Here is a 24,358-nt window from a genome sequence, read left to right on the forward strand (position 1 = left end):
ATATAACTGCAGGGGCGCCTGGGTGGCTCAGATGGTTAAGCGTCTGCCTTCGGCTCAGGTCATGATCCCAGGGTCCTGGGATCAAGCCCCGCATCGGGCTCCCTGCTCCGCGGGGAGTCTGCTTCTCCCCCTCCTTCTACTTCTCCCCCTGCTCATGCTCTCTCTCTATCTCTGGGTCTTGAATGAATTAAAAAAAAAATCTTAAAAAAAAATATATATAACTGCAATCTCCTTTTGGAAATTATAGAAGATATTTCTTTTATCAGTAACTGAAAGAAGCCATAAAGATATCTCCTCCCTCTTCATTCACACTTCCCATAGATAGATATTTAGTATGAACCCATTCACTGCTTAAAGAATATGTTTGCTTAACATACCTGAAGCAGTAAGGAGTGTTTTTCTATGCATGTATAAGCTACTATAAACATCAAAATGACTGTTTATCTACAAGATTCAAAAAAGCATGATTAAGCTTTCCCCACAGATTTTTAACTCTTCCATCAAACATCTCATAATCAAAATCAAATTTGTTTAAAGTAAACATTAAAAAACAAATCCGTAGACTAAATCTTCTCAAAGAAATAAACTAAGAAATAGTAAGACTGTTCCCTTTACCCTGTGAAGCTCTACTCACAATCAATGGTTGCAGACATGATTTAAGATCAGGCCAGGGCTCCTAACCACTCCATCCAGTCTGCTTTCATATCCCTAAATCCATAAGGCTATTGGGTTCATGCTTAAAATTATTCTTCCCTCCAGCTTGCTACCCCACATCTACTATAACCCTGCACTCCGCAGACCCATATACGAATCTTTGACATTCACCTGGTGATTGGGCTCAGAGTGAAAAAGCAATCCATTAAGGAGGACAAACATACCCTGCCTCCCCACCAGATCTGAGGAATAGGGGCTTGACAGTGGACAAAATGAAAACAGAAACCAAAAGAAGTTAAGTTTCCAATTAAGGTGATTTATATCAAAGGAACTGCATCTCCAAATGAACCAATCATTTCTCCTACTTTCTCTGCCTATATTAGCATAAAACTTGGCCTCGGAATAAGGAAAAAATCAAGCATAAGTTAAAAGAAGCAAACTGCAAGCTTAAATGCTATCTTCTAGTGGCAAATGGTAGGTGGAGGGGTAGAAAGGGAGGAAAGGTTTCCAACTTGCTATGTGGAAGATAGCTTCCCAGCCCAATAGTCACTCCAAGTGCAGGCAGAAATCCCTTCCAAAGGCTAAGGGTCAAATAGGTAACTAAATACCCTCACGTTCACAGAAATTCATGAAGACTACTACGAGTTATCAAAGGAAAGGGTGGAGACAGAGGACCCAGCCAGTTCTGGTTCTACTGCAGACCAAACAGATTTGAGGTCTGGTGTATACATCTGTATCTACATCCTCAAACAAGAAAGGAGAGCCTTTTCTTTTCCTTGGTTTCAAACCATCTCAGAGGACAGAATGATGTGCCCTCTTTAACGAGAGAATGAGAAAAATCAGGTAGTTAATCTTGAGTATAAGTCTAGATTTATTTTACCAACTTGTTCAGAATTATCTTTCCTCTGTCAGCCACTGGCACTCTCAGGGAAGCAGCTAATGCTAGTCTAATGCCAACCCTCACTTTAAGTAAAGCAGCAGATCTGGATATGATGCCATTTGGAAGGATTTTGGGGATTCTAAAGTGAAAAAAATTTTTTTCCAAATGACTAGAAGCAGAGAATGAGCATATCACTCAATTCTGAAACCTGTTCCAAATAAATTCAGAAGGTCCTGACACATAATTAACTTCATTTCATGAGTTCACTCAAAACAGGTTCAATACGGTGTCTGGTAAAGTAGGCCCCCATAAATACTTGTTGAATGAACTAATGAATGAAGTGTCCCTAACCATCTATGTATATATAGGGATTCCTTCTCCACTCTCCATGAGTCAGCTCTCATCGCCTACCTCAGTCTTCAGAGCTTAGACCAGGAAGGTCTTGCCCAAGGAAGAGCCTTAAGTTGGGCTAAGACAAAGACTGAGCCTGGTCTTCTATAGTGAAGAAACTATGCCAATTACAGCATTATGTTAAAAAAAAAAAAAAAAGTTCCCGGGTAATACACATATAGCAGAGGAAGGAGAAATATTCCTGCTATACTCTCCAAGTTTTCCACATCTCAATAAATGGCACCACCACCTACCTAGAAACTGGGGATCATTTGATTTCTCATTCTCCTTACCAAAGTCACAATCAAGACCTTGTGCTTCTATTTCCAAGACAGATCTTTGCATAGATACCACCCCAGTCCAAACCACCCACATCTCTCATATAATCTCTAATGTAAGTTTCTCCTATGGTCGGTCTCCATGCCCCCACTTTTGCCCCTCAACAATCTATTCTCCCCAGAGCAGCCAAGCTGCTATGTTTTAAATGCAAATTGTATCATCTTCTCTCCTACAGAAAACCCTTCTGGCTGCCTGATGTATTTAAAATAAATTTCAAAATCCTTACCATGGCCTGTAAGACCCTGCATGATCTACCCTGTCTTTTCCCCCAAATTTTAACGTTCTTCTATCTGATCTTCATGAATGCCTCCTTATCTTTTAGGTAGTCTCAGAAAAGTATTTGATGACCTTATTTACAAGATAAGTTAGTCAGGGGGCAGGGTTAGTCTGGGTGGCTTAGTCAGTTAAGCGTCAGACTCTTGATTTCAGCTCAGGTCATGATCTCAGGGTTGGAAGATTCAGCCCTACATTGGGCTCCCTGCTCAGCATGGAGTCTGGTTGAGATTTTCTCTCTCCCTCTGCTTCTGCCACTCCCCTTGCTTGTTCTCTCTCAAAATTAATAAATAAAATCTTAAAAAAAAAGGTAAGTTAGTATCAGCATATATATATTATTACACTATCCTTATTTATCTCACTTGCCATGATGGATAAAAAATTTTTTCAAAAGTACAAAGTATATATTCATAGGGAAAACAATGCCCAAGTCTACAGAATAACAATAGAATATGAAAGAATAGATCTGAAAGGCAATCCATTCTAAGCCCCATACCAGACATTTTCCTTCTATAACATCCTCCTTGCAAGTAGCCAAAGCAACTCATATTAGCTTCATCAAGAGAAACAGGTAGTGAAGAGATAAGAACCACACTAAACACAACTGTTCTCCTTAACTGTGGTGCCCTTGGCTAACAGTCCAGCCCCCCAACATCTAACAACATTGTCTTTAGCTTTCCTAGCTTGACAGAAAGGGAGTGTCTGAAGAAGCCCAACTAACTCTTCTAACCCAACCCCTATCCCGCCTTCAATGACCTGCTACCTATTTCTTGCTAGTGGTAAACAAAACAGAAAATGGCCCCAGTCCTCAGGGAAATATGGGAGAGAGAGAGACAATAAACAAACACTCACATAAATGAAGAATTATATGTTATAAGATGTGCTACAATGAAAAAGAAAAGAGTGCTAACAAAGAGAATCAGAAGCCAACTCACAATCTGGATGTGGGGAGGTCATTAGGAAAAGCCACTCCAATGAAGTGAAAGTTTAAACTAAAACTTAAAAATTGAGGAGTTAAGTAGGTAAAAAGTGGGAGAATCACTTTCCAAATTTTATCTCTCTAATTCTCGGTTTCTTCTTACATAAAATAGCAGTAATAATGAGTATATCTCAGAGGGTTGTCATAAGGATGAAAAAAGAAAATACACATAACACTTAACATTCCAGAAATAACAGCTATTTCTTTAATGAGTATGCCTGATTTTATAAAAAAAAAAGTTTTTGGGGCGCCTGGGTGGCTCAGTTGTTAAGCATCTATCTTTGACTCAGGTCATGATGCCAGAGTCCTGGGATCGAGCTCACATCGGGCTCCCTGCTCAGCGGGAAGCCTGCTTCTCCCTCTCCTACTCCCCCTGCTTGTGTTCCCTCTCTCGTTGTGTCTCTCTTTGTCAAATAAATAATTAAAATCTTAAAAAAAAAAAAAACTTTTTGGGGAGTACCTGGGTGGCTTAGTTGGTTGAGACTTGATTTTAGCTCAGGTCATGATCTCAGGGTCCTGGGATTGAGCCCTGAGTTGGGCTCCATGCTGAGCATAGAGTCTGCTTGAGTATACTCTCCCTTTCCCTCTTCCTCTGCCCCTCCCCCTGCTTGCTCTCTGTCTCTCTCTCAAATAAATAAATCTTCAAAAAAAAGTTGTTTTTTTTTTTTTAAAGTGTCCCTGGTACTGCCAACTACAATAAATTATTGGTTTAAAAAAATGAAATATGGGGCGCCTGGGTGGCTCAGTTGGTTGGGCGACTGCCTTCGGCTCAGGTCATGATCCTGGAGTCCCAGGATCTAGTCCCACATCGGGCTCCCTGCTCAGCAGGGAGTCTGCTTCTCCCTCTGACCCTCCCCCCTCTCATGCTCCCTATCTCATTCTCTCTCAAATAAATAAATAAAATCTTTAAAAAATAAAATGAAATATTTTCTTATCCAAAACTTTAGTTGACTTATCAGGTAAGTTTTATTTGTATTGTTTTATTGTTTTATTTGTATTTCCAAAAGTCCAGTTTTATTTGTATTTCCAAAAGTCCAGTTCTCAGTTCTGTTCCTTCTGGGTGTACCAGAAATACATGTTTGACTGACTAGCTAATCTGGATGGAAAAGAAGTTGTTGAGCAAATTAGTTACACAGTCAAAGGATGACTATGCAAGAGGTGTTATAATTATACAATGCAAAAGCCATTTAGAAATTATTCCAGGGCGCCTGGGTGGCTCAGTTGGTTAAGCGACTGCCTTCGGCTCAGGTCATGATCCTGGAGTCCCGGGATCGAGTCCCGCATCGGGCTCCCTGCTCGGCAGGGAGTCTGCTTCTCCCTCTGACCCTCCTCCCTCTCATGCTCTCTGTCTCTCATTCTCTCTCTCTCAAATAAATAAATAAAATCTTTAAAAAAAAAAAAGAAAAGAAAAGAAATTATTCCATTCACGAGGCAAGAGTTCTAGCCACTCATACAGGCTCTAAAATAAATTTTTAAATGTATTTTTAAAAAGAAAATTTACCTCCACTTTGCTTTTTAGATGGCATAAAATGTGCTTCCTTTCCCCCCTATTCAATCATTCAGTCAATATCTATAAAGTGTCTTCTAACTACAAAGTACTGCTGGGAGATGAGGAATATACAGATGAGTAAAATACTATCCCTATTAATAACCAGCAACTAGTTGGGTTTTTTTTTAAGATTTTATTTATTTAGGGGCGCCTGGGTGGCTCAGTCATTAAGCATCTGCCTTCGGCTCAGGTCATGATCCTAGGGTCCTGGGCTCAAGCCCCACATCGGGCTCCCTGCTCGGCAGGAAGCCTGCTTCTCCCTCTCCCACTCCCACTGCTTGTGTTCCCTCTCTCTCTGTGTCTCTCTCTGTCAAATAAATAAATAAAATCTTTTAAAAAAAAAAAGAATTTATTTATTTGAGAGAGAGAAAGTGTATGTGAGAGAGAGAGCACAAGCAGAGGGTAAGGGCAGAGGGAGAGGGAGAAGCAGGCTCCCCACTGAGCCGGGAGCCTGATGCGGGGCTCAATCCCAGGACCCTGAGATCACGACCTGAGCCAAAGGCAGACGCTTAACCGACTGAGCCACCCAGGCGCCCCCAAACTAATTGGTTTTATAAGGCACTTTCATAGTTACCTCATTTGAACCTTGCAACATCCCAAAACATTCTTGCTATCCTTTTTTTTTTTTTTTTTTTAAAGATTTTATTTATTTATTTGAGAGAGAGAAAGTGAGAGAGAGCAAGCACATGAGAGGGGGTAGGGTCAGAGGGAGAAGCAGACTCCCCGCCGAGCAGGGAGCCCGATGTGGGACTCGATCCCGGGACTCCAGGATCATGACCTGAGCCGAAGGCAGTCGCTCAACCAACTGAGCCACCCAGGCGCCCTCTTGCTATCCTTTTTGTTTGTCTGTTTGTTTGAGGAAATCAAGCCCAGAGAATTTAAATAATTTGCCTATGGTTATTCAACTAGTAATCGTGGAGCCTGGATTTTTACTTAAGCCTTTTGACCCCAATCCTGGGTTTCTTCTACTCTGGAAGCTTACATTTATATAGGGAAACCAAAGCAAAAATAACTTTAATACATGGCAGAATGTGTAATAAGAGAGGTACCAAAAAAATATATATATAGGAGAAGATCATCAATGAAAGGGCCAAATTTGGCAAGGAGAGGGGAGCAAACAATGGCAAAGAAAGAATCAGAAAAGGTTTTATAGAGAAATAAGTGGACTTTGAGCCAAGTCTTGAGGGGAGAGATTTCTATAGGATAAAGGGAAAGAGCACATCCCAAGATAAAGCAATATTAATAGGCAAAAAAAAACACAAACCATGTTTAGTAAACACATAAAACCAGTTTGTCTGAATGACAGAGTACTTGTTAAAGAAGACCTAGCAGAAAAAAGGAAAGATGATGCTCAAGCACAGAGGACTAGGATACCAAGCTAAGAGTATCCTGAATTCCATGTTGTTGTTTTTTTAAAGATTTTATCTATCCGTTTGACAGAGAGAGAAAGAACAAGCAGAGGGAGCAGCAGAGGGAGAGGGAGAAACAGGCTCCCCGCTGAGCAGGGAGCCCGATGCAGGGCTCAATCTCAGGACCCTGGGATCACAACCCAAGATGAAGGCAGATGCTCAACCCACTGAGCCACTCAGGTGCCCCAAGAATTCCATGTTTTAACCCTAGCTGTGCACAGGATAACCTATGCACTTTATAAATTAATAAAGTTTTTAAATACAGATGCCTGGCCTCTCCCAAGACTTTAATTCAGTGGGTCTTGTGTGAGGTCCAGGTATCTGTACTTTCTAAAAAGCTCCTAAGCAATTCTGGTAAACAACTAAGGTTCTAAAACTACACTGTAGGGGTGCTGGGTGGCTCAGTCAGTTAAGTGTCTGCCTTTGGCTCAGGTCATGCTCCCAGGGTCCTGGGATCAAGCCCTGCATCGGGCTCCCTGCTCAGCAGGAAGCCTGCTTCTCCCGCTCCCTTTGCCTGCCACTCTGCCTACTTGTGCTCTGTCAAATAAATAAATAAAATCTTAAAAAAAAAAAAATAGCGGGGCGCCTGGGTGGCTCAGTTGGTTAAGCAACTGCCTTCGGCTCAGGTCATGATCATGGAGTCCCTGGATCGAGTCCCGCATCGGGCTCCCTGCTCAGCGGGGAGTCTGCTTCTCCCTCTGACCCTCCCCCCTCTCATGTGCTCTCTCTCATTCTCTCTGTCTCAAATAAATAAATAAAATCTTTAAAAAAAAAAAAAAAAAAAAAAATAGGGGCACCTGGGTGGCTCAGTCGTTAAGCTTCTGCCTTCGGCTCGGGTCATGATCCCAGGGTTCTGGGATCGAGCCCCGCACCGGGCTCCCTGCTCCGCGGGAAGTTGGCTTCTCCCTCTCCCCCTCCCCCTGCTTGTGTTCCCTCTCTCACTGTGTCTCTCTCTGTCAAATAAATAAAAAATCTTTAAAAATAAATAAATAAATAAAACTACACTATATCAATGAAGAAATCACTGAAGGTTTTGAGCCAGAAAATGCCACTGATCATTCACAACAAATATGATAAGCAGCTATCATTTGTACTACACTAGGAACCAACTGATATCAATGTAAATAAAATGGTCCTTGCCCTTAAGGAATTTATAACCTACATACACAAACAGTGAATAAAAATCAATGATAAATACTATTGTAATATGGAAGTAAATAGGAGAGGTACCTAACCTTAGGATATCAGAAAGGGCTTCCAAGAGAAAATAAGTTAAGTAGGAGTTGGCCAGGCCAATGGGAGATGGAGAGGTTATGTTCTAGGCAGAGAGAAGAGCTGGTACATAGGCCCAGAAGTGGAAAGGGTCATGTCCCATTTGTGGAACTGAAAAGGTTCAGTATAACTGTGGTACAAATTGAGACAGCAGCAAAGAGGTCAGAGAAGTGAGCGGTGAGGCCATACAAACAAGCAGTAGTAGGATCAGATGTTTTGACCTGACCCTGAGGGCAATGAGGAGCCAAAGAAGGGTTTATGCAGGGAGAAACAAAATTAGATTTGTATTAAACACTGGGCTTATGTCCATCAACAGATGAATGGATAAGTAAAATGTGGTATATATTTACAATGGAATATTTTTTATCCTTAAAAAGGAGGGAAATCCTGTCACATGTTACAACATGGATGAACCTTCAGGACATTATACTAAGTGAAATAAGCCTGTCACAAAAAGACGAAATGCTGTATGATTTCACTTCTATGAGGTACCTGGAGCAGTCAAAATCATAGAAACAGGGCACCTGGGTGGCTCAGTCGGTTAAGCGTCTGCCTTCGGCTCAGGTCATGATCCCAGGGTCCTGGGATTGAGCCCCACATCGGGCTCCCTGCTCAGCGGGAAGCCTGCTTCTCCCTCTCCCACTCCCCCTGCTTGTGTTCCTCTTTTGCTGTCTCGCTCTCTGTCAAAAAAAAAAAATCTTTAAAATAATAAAAATTAAAATTAAAATTAAAAAATAAAAATAAAAAAATCATAGAAACAGAAAGTAAAAGGTGAAATAGATCTGGAGATCTGTTGCAAAACAATGTAAACATATTTAATACTAACTATTGAAATGTACACTTAAAAATGGCTAAGATAGGGGCGCCTGGGTGGCTCAGTTGTTTGGCGTCCACCTTCGGCTCGGGTCATGGTCCCAAGGTCCTGGGATCAAGCCCCGCGTCGGGCTCCCTGCTCTGCGGGAAGCCTGTTTCTCCCTCTCCCACTCCCCCTGCCTGTGTTCCCTCTCTCGCTGTCTCTCTCTCTGTGTCAAATAAATAAATAAAATCTTTAAAAAAAAAAAAAAAACGGCTAAGATAGTTAAAATATAGATTTGTACTTTAAAAGGACCGCTTGGCTGGCAACATGGGTAGTATGGATTTAAGGGGAGAAGACTGACAGACTAGTTACAAAGTTTTTGCGAGATGGTGGCAGAAGGAAATGGTGTAAAGTGAATGGGTTCAAGACAGGAAGAAGGTAAAGTGGACAGGACATGATGATTGATAAGACATAGAAAGTGGGAGAGGCTGGGGAAGAAGGAAAAGAGAACTATCAGCTAAACAGTAGAAAAGCTAAGCACTATACTTTTACAAGTTATTACTTTAACATTTATTAAGCAGCTCCTTGTGCTACATGTACCAGAAGGTTTTAGACAATTGTTCTGCCACCTTCATAGACCAGCTTCTCTTTTTTGAAGTTGACCTAAATTAGCCCTTGACACAAAGTGTCTGCTTAATTATTTGTTGAGCAGAAAATAAACATAAGCAATTACTATAGGAAGGTGAAATGTATTAAAACGGGTGTGTTAAGGAAAGAAATGCTTATGATTCACTTTGGGAATCACCAATCTAAGAATTTACTATATAAGCAAATAATGGTGACCACAGTAACAAGAAAAGACCAACATAAAGAACAAGGAAACACAAAACGTGCAGACAGCAATGATGTATCTGGTGTAGGAATGCTGAAACGCCCTTGAGTAGCAGGAATGAATGAGAGGTATATTGGGAGATCACCCTCCTTCCACTGTCCTTCCATTCTTCTACAAGATCCAAAGTGGCAACAGCGTGCTCTCAAGGGCCTACAGAGACCCACTTCCTGTGAATGATACCACTTATCAAGTTAAGAAAAGCATAGTTGTCAAAACTTCTGTTAGAAACTGGTTTAGAGTAAACTCAAAAAGAGCTCTATGAAATCAGTTGCCATACTAGTCTCACAGTCATAGGGAGGATTAGGAGAAAGATTAGTTAGAAATCCCCAAAGCATTTTTCTAAATCCTCCTGCTGTCTTATCACTACCAACACTGAGAAAAGATGCATCAAATGGATGGCCAAAACCACCTTGAAAGAGGAAAATGTCTTTGTGGCAAACAGATTAACTGCTGTAAGTTCAAGTGTGGGAAGCAGTATTCATTCATTCATCCATTTATCCATTCACCCAACTAGTATTTACTGCATGCCTTTATGTGCGAGCTGCTGAAGACTCATTAGTGAGCAAAATAACCAAGCCCAAGGAGCTTAAAGTATAGTAAACACAGGATTATAGTCAGCCAGAACTTGATTCAAATTCCAGCTCCATTACTTAGCTAAAAAGACCTTAAATTAATTTCCTTCTTAGCCTCCAGATTCCTCATCTGTAAAATGGGGGGAAAACTACCTATTTCATGGTATTGTGTGATAATCAGACAATAGAGAGAGAGAGGGAGAGAGAGAGGGGAAGAGGAAAAAAATTTAGCAAGGGGGGGCGCCTGGGTGGCTCAGTCGTTAAGCGACTGCCTTTGGCTCAGGTCATGATCCCAGGATCCTGAGATCGAGCCCCACATCAGGCTCCCTGCTTGGCGGGAAGCCTGCTTCTCCCTCTCCCACTCCCCCTGCTTATGTTCCTTCTCTCGCTGTCTCTCTCTCTGTCAAAATAAATAAATGAAATCTTAAAAAAAAAAAATTTAGCAAGGCCTGGCACATAAAAAACATTTAGTTAAAAAAACAGGCGGTACCTGGCTGGCTCAGTTGGTAGAACACGTGACTCTTAATCTCAGGGTCATGAGTTTGAGCCCCATGTTGGGTGTAGAGATAGGAAGAAAGGAAGGAAGGAAAGAAGGAAAGAAGGGAGGGAGGGAGGAAGACAACTTAAATTAATTTTTTCCCTATTATTACTCAGGAAGTAATACAGCAGCTGAAAAATGCCTCCTTCCAAAACAGTGAAATGTTTTCTAATGAAAAAACTGATAAACAGGATCTGAACAAGTAAGGTATCATCATTCAGAGTACTCCTTGGAATCCCGTGATCTATGATGTTATTTCCACTTGGATGTCCAATAAATATTTCAAACTCAACCTGTTCAAAACTGACCTCTCAATCCTCTCCCATCTTGTACATCCTGTAGTCTTCCCCATCTCTATTAAGAGCAACTCTATCCTTCAGGTGTTCTGACCAAAAACCTCAGAGTTATCCTTGACTCCTTTTATCTTCTCACACCCCACACCTAATGCATCAGGAAAGCCTAGTTTGCTCTCAAAATAGATCCAGAATCACCAGCAGCACTCTGGTCCAAGTTACCATTATCTCTCAGCCTTTTTGTATAGTCTTTTTTTTTTTTTTAAAGATTTTATTTATTTGACAGAGACAGAGACAGCGAGAGCAGGAACACAAGCAGGGGGAGTGGGAGAGGGAGAAGCAGGCTTCCCGCTGAGCCGGGAGCCCGATGTGGGACTCGATCCCAGGACCCTGGGATCATGACCTGAGCCGAAGGCAGTCGCTTAACCAACTGAGCCACCCAGGCGCCCTTGTATAGTCTTTATTGCACAAACTTGACTGCAATCATCTCTTAACTAGTCTTCCTGCTTTCACCCTTGCCTCCTTTTCAGTCTATCCACCTCACAGTAGCCAGAGTTATCTTTTTTTTTTTTTTAAAGATTTTATTTATTTATTTGACAGAGAGAGACACAGCGAGAGAGGGAACACAAGCAGGGGGAATGGGAGAGGGAGAAGCAGGCTCCCCTCAGAGCAGGGAGCCCGATGCGGGACTCGATCCCAGGACCCCGGGATCATGACCTGAGCCGAAGGCAGTCGCCCAACCAACTGAGCCACCCAGGCGCCCAGAGTTATCTTTTTAAAAGATAAGTCACATCATGTCATAGCTTTACTCAAAAACACCCAAAGACTTCACAATTCAGCCTGAGTAAAAGCTGAAGCTCTTACAATGGTCTACAAGACTGTGTGATCTGGCCCACATTTCCTCTCTGACCCCCATCTACTATCCTTTTTACTCTCTCTGCTGCAGCCACGTCACCCTCTTTGGAGTTCTTCGACCACACCAGGAACATTCCTGCCTCCATGTCTTGCACTTGCTGTTCCCACTTCCTAGAACACTCTTTCCCCAGATATTCATATATCAAGTTCCCTTACCTCCTTAATTTTTGCTTCTTCTGTGAGAACTTCCCTGTCCAGATAATGAAACTGCAAACCCCACAGCACTTAAACCACATATATTACAATTTGGTTCCTGTGCAATCTAACTCTCCTTCTCACCCCCCTGCTGATCACAATGTACGTTCCAGAGGGCAGAGATTATTATTTGTTCATTATTATATTCCCAATGCCTAGAATAGTGCTAGATACATAGTAGAAGCCCAATAAATACTTTTTGAATGAGTAAATGAGCCAGAAGCAAGCCAGAAAGTCAAGGGAAAACTGCTTTAAGATTAAAGTAAACTAAATGAACTCTTCTATTATTTGTGGGTTAGACTGCCAACCTCAAATTCTTGTTTCTCAAATGTCATAGGGAGTTACTATAAATAAGGGCATAAAACATGTGCCACAATTTATTTAGAGATTTTTTATTACTAAATGACCAAACCAAAAAATTAAATAAAAGCTACTTTTTTCAAAAGTAAAGATGCCACCAAGTATTTATAGGAATGTTTTTAGCTATTTTTACAAGTATAAATGAAATAAACTTCTAATTGTCAAAGGACCTGAGATATGACATTTCACACTATTTCTGACTTCGAGCTCTTTCCACTGGGACTAATTCAGCTTTCTGAGAGCTGGGTCTACACCTAACAACCAACTATAAACATCCTAAACATATACTATGGGCCCAACAACACAAAGCATTATCATTGGCCTTATTTAGGAGACTGAGCTCCATGAGAGAGCCTGGGATTTGACATAACTTGGAAAGTGGGAGGGAGAAGAGAGATAAGGGCATCCCAGGTCACGGAAGGCACACTTAAGGCCAGCATGTGTAGAAGAGAGCAGAAAGACCCGCCTAACTAAAGGGAAGGATGTGTATTCTGAAATCAAATAGAGAGAGTTCTAGAATGCTAAACAGAAGTTTTTAAGAATTATTTTTAAAGATTTATTTTTGAGAGAGAGAGGGAGAGAGAGAGAGAGAGAAGTAGGCACAGGCAAGGGGGGAGAGGGGCAAAGGGAGAGAGAAATTCAAGCCGACCCTGCACTAGGCACGGAGCGCCACGCAGGGCTCAATCTCACAACCTTGAGATCACGACCTGAGTGAAACCAAGAGTCAGACGCTCAACCAACTACGCCACCCAGGAGCCCCTAAATAGAAGTTTTTAAACAGAAGCATCACATTATCGAAGTATGCCTAATGGATTATTTGAGTAGTGATATACCAAAATGAAGCAAAGAAAGATTAGAGACAGGAAAGCCAGCCAAAGTCTTTGTAGGAATCAAGACATGGAATAACGTCATGGCAAGAAGGCAGAGAAAGAAGATTCAGAAAGACATCACAAAGAAAATAAAAGGATTAGGAACTGGTTAAATTCAAGAGATGAGAAAATGTAAAACCTAATTCTGTAGTTTTTTTTGTTTTTTTTTTAAAGATTTTATTTATTTATTTGAGAGAGAGAGAATGAGAGAGAGCACATGAGAGGGGGGAGGGTCAGAGGGAGAAGCAGACTCCCTGCCAAGCAGGGAGCCCGATGCGGGACTCGATCCAGGGACTCCAGGATCATGACCTGAGCCGAAGGCAGTTGCTTAACCAATTGAGCCACCCAGGCGCCCTAATTCTGTAGTTTTTATTTGGAGGAATAAGTGTTCTAACAATAGACAATGGTAAGATTGAAAAGAGTGACCTAACTGAGCTATGTTGTATTTGAAATATTAGTAAAATAATTGAGTGGAAAACAGGAGATGACAGAAAAAAAGAATATGAACTATAATGAGTAACAACTATTAATACATATGGAGATGTAAGAGTTAACATCATAGAATAATGGCTGGATATTTAAAAATAGCTTTTAAGGAAGGACATAGTGAGAAATTTCTTACTACCCCAGTCACTAAATACTGAGTTCATGAAAGACATTGCAGTGGAATAAAAAAGGTCAGTGAGATGTAGAGTCTAATAATTCCCCTCCCTGTGAATCAGACCTGAACAAGAGAATGCAGCGTAAGTGACGTTCTGGAACTTCAAAGGTAGGTCATAAGAAGTCTTTCAGCTCCCACGTGGGTGGCCTCTACCTCTTTCCTGTCACCATATACAAAGTCCAACTATCCTGAGATCACCAAGCTATGGAAAGTTCAAACCATATGGAGATGACCGAGAATGAGACACCATGCAGTGAGAGGGGCCAAGCCACCTCCACTGACCATGGCACCAGACATGCAAATGCAGCAACCATCCTGGAAGTGGGTCCTCTAGCTGACACATGTGGATCAGAGACCCAGCAAAGCCCTTCCAAATTCCTGGCCTGTAAAATCACAAGCAAAACAAAATGGTTGTTTTAAATCACTAAGTTTTAGGGTAGTTTGTTATATAGCAATAAATAGGGGAATAGGCTTCTTTTTTATCCGGATAAGCCCAGAGCCTAGAAGACCGCCTAGCCTACAGCAGATTCACTCAAAGTGGTATGTGTAAAGTGAATCTCTTTCTTCCCTTGCAGATAGATGCTAATTCACAGCCTGTCATTTCTCCTACCCTCACCATTCCTTTAGAAGTTTTGAGCCACAGGGGCAATCATTGTTGGTACATCTGAAATGTCCTCTTCACTATCATGTGGTAGAAATAGTCTCCTCAAAGCCACCCCATGCTTGAAAGATAGGTATGGCTATGCTGCAAAAGTTAACTCAAGGCAGGCACCAACCAATACTGCATCTAGCTCAAGGTAAATAAGGTCAAGAGAATACTCTGTACTGGGCCACACAGAAACAAAAAAGAAGCAGGCACAACTAAAAGCAATATCACAGCACACCAAGAAACTAGAATCGGGGTCTGGCTGCTCATTTTTATAAATAATGCATGAGTTTGGTCACTGAACCGACAGAGTTTCCTTTCATTATAAGCTCTCTGATTATATAAGGCTTCTTATAAGTCTGACAAAAAAAAACTCAGAAACAACACATATCAACCCACATAAACAAGGAATTTCCGAAGTAACTATTCTTTAAAAAAGAAAGAAGGTGTATGGTGGGGGGGTGGAAATGGTGAGTGAGAAGAGGATGAGGGCTATGTGAATAAAAAGTTCTTTTCAGCCGCCTGCAGGGCTGATCCATTCCCTCATGAGCTAAGAGCATTTCTTTTAGTACCAAGTATCTGCCTGGCTAAAGTGACTTTGCTGTAAAAGGAATGAATCACCTCACCAGGCCAAGCAATTGCTGTGTCTATAGCTGAGTGATTCTTACTGGAACGGTGGAAAAAGGCATAGTTTCTCCATAGTAGAGAAGGCAAGAGAGACCCCAAAACATCTGCCAAGCAATTCTTTCGCTGACTCTTTTGACCAGAGAGTATTGTCACTTGAGATCCCTACCCGACAACCTTATACCCCACTCATTCCCCAAATTTCCAATCTTCTAGGCACTGAAAGATTCTGCACAAAAAGGATCTCTAAACTATTTGATTAGGAGGATATTTCCCTCTTTGTGCCTTTCTTAACAAGCTCAAAAAGAAGACACTACGAGATGACACATAATCTGTCTCAAAGTATCTCTCTCTTCTGTCTTTGACAATGCCCCACACCTCCATCTTGGATATGGAAGAGAAAACATATAGCATGTAAGTTGGTGGCAGCTACTTTTTGAGTAGAATGACAGCCACCTTAGGATGAAGTTGACAAGGTAAAGGCAGAGCAAAGAGATGGAAAGACATGGAGTCTCTAAATAACATCTATTTAGGGGCGCCTGGGTGGCCTGTCAGTCGTTAAGCGTCTGCCTTCGACTCAGGTCATGGTCCCAGGGTCCTGGGATCAAGCCCCGCATCGGGCTCCCTGCTCGGCAGGAAGCCTGCTTCTCCCTCTCCCCCTCCCCCTGCTTGTATTCCCTCTCTCGTTGTGTCTCTCTCTGCCAAATAAATAAATAAAATCTTAAAAAAAAATAACATCTACTTAGCTGCTGAATTAAACCAACCTTAACCTAATAAGCTACTGGAATTCCAGTTATATTAGTCATTTTGTTTTTTGAGGTCTTTTGACTATTTTCTGTTACTTGCAACCGAACACATTCTAATATATCTAATAACCAGGAAATATCTTTTCCAAGTAACCCGAAATATAAAAGTAGTCAAAATCAAATTCCACAAATACTACACATGCTATACATACAAGAACCTGTGGGGATATATATATATATAAGCGCTTAGCACTGTGGGAAATATGTAAGTGAATTAAGGACAGTATGTTATAATGGAAAGGGTATAGGCTTTGAAGTCAAATGAATCTGGATCCAAATCCTACTTTGGAAATTCCCTTAATTTCTCTAAGCCTAGTTTTCTCATCTAAATGGAGAAAATATGATTACAGAATTGTGAGAATTACAGCTAATATATAAGCACCAAGCATAGCACTTATCCCACAGTAGGTGTTTATACTGGTAGCTATGATTTTTATAATGGGAGAAAGTCTTTGCCCTCAAGTAGGGTAGAAAAGACAAATAATTATGATTTTTTAATTGGGATATTTATAGGATATGGGAGATGGCAACAGATCGCAGTTCTTCACCCTTTACGGAATCCATGCCCTTTGAAATAGAACTTTGCAATATGCTCCCAGTGTGGACTCAGGTGTGTGACTTGTTTTGTCCAATGAAGATGCTGGCCAAGCAAACTTGAATATAAGCAGAATCATGAAAAGCACTTGTGCAAATGGCTGGCATACTCTTGCTGTTCTGGTATCATCACATCCAGGCTAGTCTGCTGATCCCAGAAGAAGGGTGAGAAGCAGCTGGAGCAAAGCCTCCCAGCAAAGCCCAACCTAGATCAGACTACAAGTTGACCTGCCAGATGCATGAGTGAGCCCAAGTGAGACTAGCAGAACTGCCTAACTGGGCTCAGCTCAGCTCAGCCCTGCACTTACACAAGAAACAAATGTTACTGTTGTATGCTTTTGAGGTTTTGTGGTTGGATATTACATAGCCATGGCTAACTAATATATAGGGTTACATTTTCTGTCTTTAAAAACCGAAGATTTTCACTTCCTTGATACTCATGACCAAATGAAAGACGTTAGGGTTTCCCAAGTTAAAGACATACTTATGGAGCATTTCTACTAGATACAATATGGATTCTTAATTCAACTCATTAAACTTAAAAGGTTTTGTTTGATCTTTTATCAAACTGTTTTCTTTTTAACAAATAACTCATTTGCTTAAAAACTCAGAAGTCTATACTTCACTACAGGTAAAACTATCTGTAGTAGTTAGTAGTACCTAACTGTCTGACTGCTCCAAGTTCAATTAATGTCTACAATTTTTTTTTAAGATTTTATTTATTTATTTGAGAGAAAGAGAGAGCACAAGCAGGAGGAGGGGTAGAGGGAGAAGCAAACTCTCCACTGAGCAGGGAGCCTGACACAGGGCTTGATCCCAGCACCCCGGGATCACGACCTGAGCCGAAGGCAGACACTTAACTGACTGAGCCAGCTTATTATTTTTTTAAAGATTTTATTTATTGGGGCGCCTGAGTGGCTCAGTCATTAAGCAGCTGCCTTCGGCTCAGGTCATGATCCCAGGACCCTGGGATCATGACCTGAGCTGAAAGCAGACACTTAACCAACTGAGCCACCCAGGTGCTCCCAGTGTCTATAATTTTAAAGAAGAGTCACGGAAATGGTTCAAGCCCAGAAAAGTCCAGATCACTACTGTATATGAGAAATACTCTTCTTAATTATATCAATACTCTATAGGCACTAACAAGAGCTATGTTTGTCCGCTGTAATTATTGACAAACTACTTTAAGAGAAATAAGGGATGGTGTTCACATTATTGTAAAGAGCAGCATTCCACCAGTCAAGAAAAATCTACTAAATGTCATCTAAGTTCCCAGTGCTGTGCTAGATGTTATTAGTAATTTATTTTCACAATCCTTAGTGAAACCAATAGCTGTGCTGCCAAATCAAATTATAGGATAAACATAGGATTCCCCAGAGATCTATGCCATGATGGCCTTTGCTGATCCCCTTCTGAAAATAACAAAAAGCATTTGGATATTTGGGCTGCATGACCATCAGCCTATTAACATCATAATAAAAATTATTTGTATGATAAGCTATGCCAAGATCTCATCAGTAATACGGGAAATACACACTTTCACAAAGCAGGCACTATATGTTATATATGGCTATGAATAAGCTAACAAACAACAAAAAATACTATTTAAGTGCAACATGGCCAAAAGAATGCTGCATTAAGATCATTCATTTCTGCCATTTCCATTATACCCCACTTCTGAATTTGCAACATGATCACCGATTTTAAAGCATTTTCTTCTTTGTCAGCAAAACCAACATACAAGCCCTTCCAATAAACTTACATTTCAGAGAATAATGATATAACCAGGGAGTACAACAAATACTTTAACAATTATTAGTGTCAGAGCTTTGGCAGATAGAAGACTTGAGAGAAGGACAGAGTTTTGTCTTTGAAGAATTTATAGACTCACTTCTGAGAAAAGAAATACACAGAAAATGTTTTTTGATCTGGAATGCTAGTTATGGGTGTGTTCATTTGTAAAAATTTAGTGAGCTGTACACATTTCGTATGTGTGCTTTTTCTGTTATGTCACACTTCAATAAAAAGTTTAAAAAAATTTTAATAACATTAACAGCAGTACTGAACAGCAGTATTTTTTTTTAAAGATTTTATTTATTTATCTGACAGAGAGAGAGAGACAGTGAAAGAGGGAACACAGCAGGGGGAATGGGAGAGGGAGAAGCAGGCTTCCCACTGAGCAGGGAGCCCGATGTGGGGCTCGATCCCAGGACGCTGGGATCATGACCTGAGCTGAAGGCAGACGTTTAACAACTGAGCCACCCAGGCACCCCTGAACAGCAGTATTAAATACCAAATGAAAAATACTGACAATTCAAGGAGTTCAGGAAAGCCCAGTCAATGTTAATAATAAAAGGTGTAATAGTTAAAACGTATTAACCAATTACTATATGCCAGACACTGTGCTAAATAAGCATTTTACAAAATCCCTGTGAGATCATTTTATCAGCAAGATCTGCCATAATTACTTACTCCCTCCTCCTTGAAACTCCTTCCTTTCCATTCCAGGCCAATACATTCTCCTGGTTTTCTTCCTAACTCACTAGCCACTCCCTCTCAAAATGCCCTTCTCGGGCGCCTGGGTGGCTCAGTTGGTTAAGCGACTGCCTTCGGCTCAGGTCATGATCCTGGAGTCCCGGGATCCAGTCCCACATCGGGCTCCCTGCTCAGCAGGGAGTTTGATTCTCCCTCTGACCCTCCTCCCTCTCATGCTCTCTGTCTCTCATTCTCTCTCTCGCAAATAAATAAATTAAAAAAAAAAAAAAGATTAAAATATGCCCTTCTCCTCTGACTTTTTTTTTTTTTTTTAGATTTTATTTATTTGACAGAGAGAGACATAACACAAGCAGGGGGAGTGGGAGAGGGAGAAGCAGGCTTCCCGCAGAGCAGGGAGCCCGACGTGGGGCTCGATCCCAGGACCCGGGGACCACGACCCGAGCCAAAGGCAGACGCCTAACGACTGAGCCACCCAGGCACCCTCTCCTCTGACTTTTAAAATTGAAATACTCTAGGCCTCAGACACGGATCCTCTTCTCTATCTAGACTCCCTGGGGCAGATACTATCATTATTATTATTCCCATTTTACAGATGACAACACTGAGACACAGATAAATTCAAATCTAGGCAATCAAGATGTCAGAGCCCGGGCGCCTGGGTGGCTCAGTTGGTTGAGCGACTGCCTTCGGCTCAGGTCATGATCCTGGAGTCCCGGGATCGAGTCCCGCATCGGGCTCCCTGCTCAGCGGGGGGTCTGCTTCCCCCTCTGCCCTCTTCCCTCTCGTGCTCTCTGTCTCTCATTCTCTCTCTCTCAAATAAATAAATAAAATCTTTAAAAAAAAAAAAGATGTCAGAGCCCATGCTCTTATTCTCATTATTCTGCCTTCTTTAGCCTTCCATAAAAGAGGCAGGACAGAGCTACACACATTCCACATTCTGGTGCCCTCAGTAACTGGGAAAAGAGACAAAGAGTGAGGCATATGGAACCTTCCATCATCAGATATTAAGGACTAATACCAGGCACCAAGCCAGCAGGAAACCAATAATCACAAATTCTGTTAAACAATTTTCCTTCCTAAGTTTCTTCACTTTGTATTTTGGTAATTACTTCCCAAGGAAGATTGTGAACACTTTCTAGAACATAGATTCTCAAATCTAGATGCTCACTTGAATAATCTGGGGAGCTTTTAAAAATACATATGGGCCCTATGAAGACCTACTAAACCTAGGAGATTTTAGGAACCTGTGTTTCTAAGAAGCACCCAAGCAAATTCTGAAGCTGACAGCTCAGTACCTGAATTTAGGAAGCCTTTGTTCTAGAGAGGCTCTGGTCCTCAGAGGCTAAGCAGTGGCTATCATGTATTATCTGCCAAGAAGAGGCTGAAAATGAAATGAGACTGGAGAGGTAAACTAATTCCAAGGAGTAATAAGACCAATCAGGACACTACAGCAGTGACAGTGGAATTCTAGATCAGGACACCAAACGTTTATGTCTGTTACCATGAAAGAGTCTGCAGCCAAGTGATGCCATCCCTTAGCTTAGGAAGGGGTCATCCAGGCAGCAAGAATCAATATAATATTTGAGCACTCATATTTTAAGAGTACTCACCAAGTATTATGAGGGAATCCAAGAGTATTAAGAGAGATGGCCATTGTCCCCAGGCAAGAGAAGAAAGCATTGTTAACACTGCCATTTTTGCATAAATATAAATGCATATACAAGTAATAATTACTATGGAACCAAAAATGCTGAAACTAAGGCAAAGAAGCCACTTCAATATGCTTACTTAAGTCTTACCTCTGTAAGTGCATGCAATTGTCCTTGATGTACACACACACCCATGAACCTATGAAACAAAACACATATTTTTAAACAAATGAAAATACCACAACTGCCATATTGAGAAACTAGTTTAGTTACTCATGCATTAGAAACAATCCAATACCTGTGAAGTCTCCTGGGTTCCTGTACAACCCTGCAGCCTCTCTAACTTTGATACCAGGCTGGTAAATTTCTAAGTTTACCATGAAACATCTGGTTGTGGCAAGATCTAGTGGTAAAAAGCAACTGTGGAAGAGAGAAAGGAGTAAGCTTTAAAAATAGCATGGTATATTAGAAAAGGCACCAAAGCACCAAACTGGAAGTAAGGAAACTTGATGCTGGTTTCAGCTCCACTGCTTTCTGACTACATGCTCACAAAAAAAAAAAAGAGAGAGAGAGAGAGAGAGATACTAACCCTATCTGAAGTTCAGTTTCCTCATCTAGAAAGTAAGTAAGTTGGACTACCCAAGCTGAAGGTCTGTAGTTTACAAACTACCAACTATGAGAGAGAGAGGGAAAAAAAGCCCACATTTGCTGGAAGAGAAAGGACTAACTTCCTTAACATTAAAAGAACTCTTCCAAATATGTAAAAAAAGAACTCAGTAGAAAAATAAGCAAGGGGTGCCTGGGTGGCTCAGTCAGTTAAGCGTCTGCCTTCGGCTCAGGTCATGATTCTAGAGTCCTGGGATCAAGCCCCGTGTTGGGCTCCCTGCTCAGAAGGGAGCCTGCTTGTCCCTCTCTCTCTACCCCTCCTCCTGCTCGTGTTTGCTCTCTCTCTCAAATAAATAAAATCTTAAAAAAAAAAGAAAAAGAAGAAAAAAATGTATATAATTCATAGAAGAGTAAGTAAAATGTCTAGTAAAAATATCAAAATACTCTAATTCACTTATAATTAAAGAAATATACATTAAAAGAAGATATTGCTTTTAAATCTATCAAATGAACAAAGATTAAGATTGATCATGCTCAGTGTTGCCCAGAAGGTGAAGAAAACAGGAACAGGAAACACTGTTAAGTTCTTGGCACAACTTTTTCAAAGGGTAATTGATTATATCTAGCAAATATTTTAATTGCTCCAACAACTCCACTTCTCAGAATTTATGTTACAAATATACTCAATTTGGGTACATATAAAAGGACACCTACTTCACCACTGTATATCTAAATACCTGCCAATAAAAAACTAGTTAAATATTTATGGCATATTCATAGATTGGAATACTATATAGCCATTAAAAAAGAATGGAGTAGATCTTTATGCACTGATATGGGAAGATATCCAAAATATACTGTTAAAACAAAACAGTGGGCTACAAATCCCACTTATATAAAAAAAGTTTGTATATTAATAGAAAATGTCTAGGAAGTACTACTACTAAGTACTATATGGTATCATTTATATGTGGAATCTACAAAACAAACAAAACAAAAAAGACTCATAGGGCGCCTGGGTGGCTCAGTTGTTAAGCGACTGCCTTCAGCTCGGGTCATGATCCTGGAGTCCCGGGATCGAGTCCCACATCAGGCTCCTTGCTCAGCAGGGAGTCTGCTTCTCCCTCTGACCCTCCTCCCTCTCATGCTCTCTGTCTCTCATTCTCTCTCTTGCAAATAAATAAAATCTTAAAAAAAATAAAATTAAATTGAAAAAACAGACTCATAAATACAGAGAACAAATTGGTGGTGGTTGTGGGGTGGGGGGTTCAGAAATGGGAGAAACAAGTGAAGGGGATTAAGAGGTACAAACTTCGAGTTATAAATAAGTCATGGGGATATAAAGTACAACATAGAGAATACAGTCAATAATATTGAAATAATTTTGTGTGGTGACAAATGATAACTACACTTATGGTAAGCATTTTGTAATATATATAAATGTTGAATCACCATGTTGTACACCTGAAACTGATATAATACTGTATATCAACAACACTTCAATTTATTTTATTTTTTTTAAGATTTTATTTATTCATTTGACAGAGAGAGAGAGAGAGAGCACAAGCAGAGGGAGAAGCAGGCTTCCCGCAGAGCAGGGAGCCCGATGTGGGACTCAATCCCAGGACCCTGGGATCATGACCTGAGCCGAAGGCAGACACTTAACCGATTGAGCCACCCAGTTGTCCCTCAACTATACTTCAATTTAAAAAAAGAAAAAAAAGAAGAGGGGAAGACACTTGAGAGATATCTGGGGAGAAGGCCAGGTAAACACAGAGGCAGAGATAGGAGTTATGCTGCCATAAACCAAAGAATGTCTGGAGTCACCAAAAGTCAGAAGAAACAAGAGAGAATTCTCCCCTACAGCCTCCAGAGGAAGTGTTGCCTATCAACACCTTGATTTCAGACTTCAGAACTGTGAGAGAATAAATTTAGACAAGTTTATGGTAATGTTAGGCAGTCCCAGGAAACGAATACAATGCATGACTGATTTTCTACAAAGGTAGGTGCAAAGGCAATTCAGTAGAGCAAAATAGTGTTTTCAACAAAGGGAGCTTGAACAACTGGATTGGAACTGGAAAACAAATAAATTTGGATTAATACCTTTTAGCATATATAAAAATTGACTTAAAATGGATCGTAAACCTAAATGTAAAACCAAATCTATAAAATATCTGGAAGAATTCATAAAAGAAAACCTTTGTGACCTTCTATTAAGCAAAGGTTTCTTAGACATGACACCAAAGCATAATCTATAAAATTAAAAATTAATTAGACTTCTTTTTTTTAAGATTTTATTTATTTGAGAGTGAGCGAGACAGAGAACACAAGCAAGGGGAGCAGCAGAGGGAGAGGGAGAAGCAGGCTCCCCACTGAGCAGGGAGCCTGATGTGGGGCTTGATTCCAGGACTCTGGGATCATGACCTGAGCCAAAGGCAGACGCTTAACCACTGAGCCACCCAGGCACCCCAATTAATTAGACTTCTTAAAATCAAAATCTTGTGCTCTTCTTTGTGTTTTTAGGACTTTTTATTTATTTGAGAGAGAGAGAACAGAGCGTGCGAGAACACGAGTGGGGGGCGCAGAGGGAGAGGGAGAAGCAGGCTCCCCACTAAGCAAGGAGCCCAATGCAGGGCTCAATCCCAGGACCCTGGGATCATGACCTGAGCTGAAGGCAGATGCCCAACCGACTAAGCCACCCAGGTGCCCCATCTTGAGCTCTTACGACACTGTTAAGAGAATGAAAAGACAAGTCATAGACTGCAAGTGCATATATCTAAGAAAGGATTCATGTTTAAATTTTGTTTTAAGATTTATTTACTTATCTTAGAGGGGGAAGGGGCAAAGGGTGAGAGAGAGTGCTGAGTGCAGAGCCCAATACAGGGCTTGATCCCACAACCCAGAGATCGCAATCCGAGCCAACATCAAGAGTCTGACGCTCAACTGACTGAGCCACCCATCCCATGTTTAGATTTTTTTTAATCTCTCAAAATACAATAATAACCCAATTTAAAAAATAGAGAAAGACTCAGATAGACAATTCACTAAAGAAGACGTACAGATGGAAAATATGTACATGAAAAGATGCTCAAAATCGTTAG

The 24,358-nt window shown here is 40.9% G+C and overlaps 1 protein-coding gene across 1 annotated transcript in view; it reads right to left on the minus strand.

The window, feature by feature from the left end:
- Positions 1–24,358, minus strand: part of TESK2 (testis associated actin remodelling kinase 2) — a 121,779-nt gene that overhangs the window by 22,070 nt on the left and 75,351 nt on the right. Inside the window, exon 3 of the mRNA XM_021684439.2 lies at positions 20,802–20,850. Within this exon, the coding sequence (XP_021540114.2) occupies positions 20,802–20,850 (49 nt within the window). The remainder of the gene's footprint in view (positions 1–20,801; positions 20,851–24,358) is intronic.

This window comes from Neomonachus schauinslandi, chromosome 4 (assembly GCF_002201575.2).
Source record: "Neomonachus schauinslandi chromosome 4, ASM220157v2, whole genome shotgun sequence".
NCBI lineage: Eukaryota > Metazoa > Chordata > Mammalia > Carnivora > Phocidae > Neomonachus > Neomonachus schauinslandi.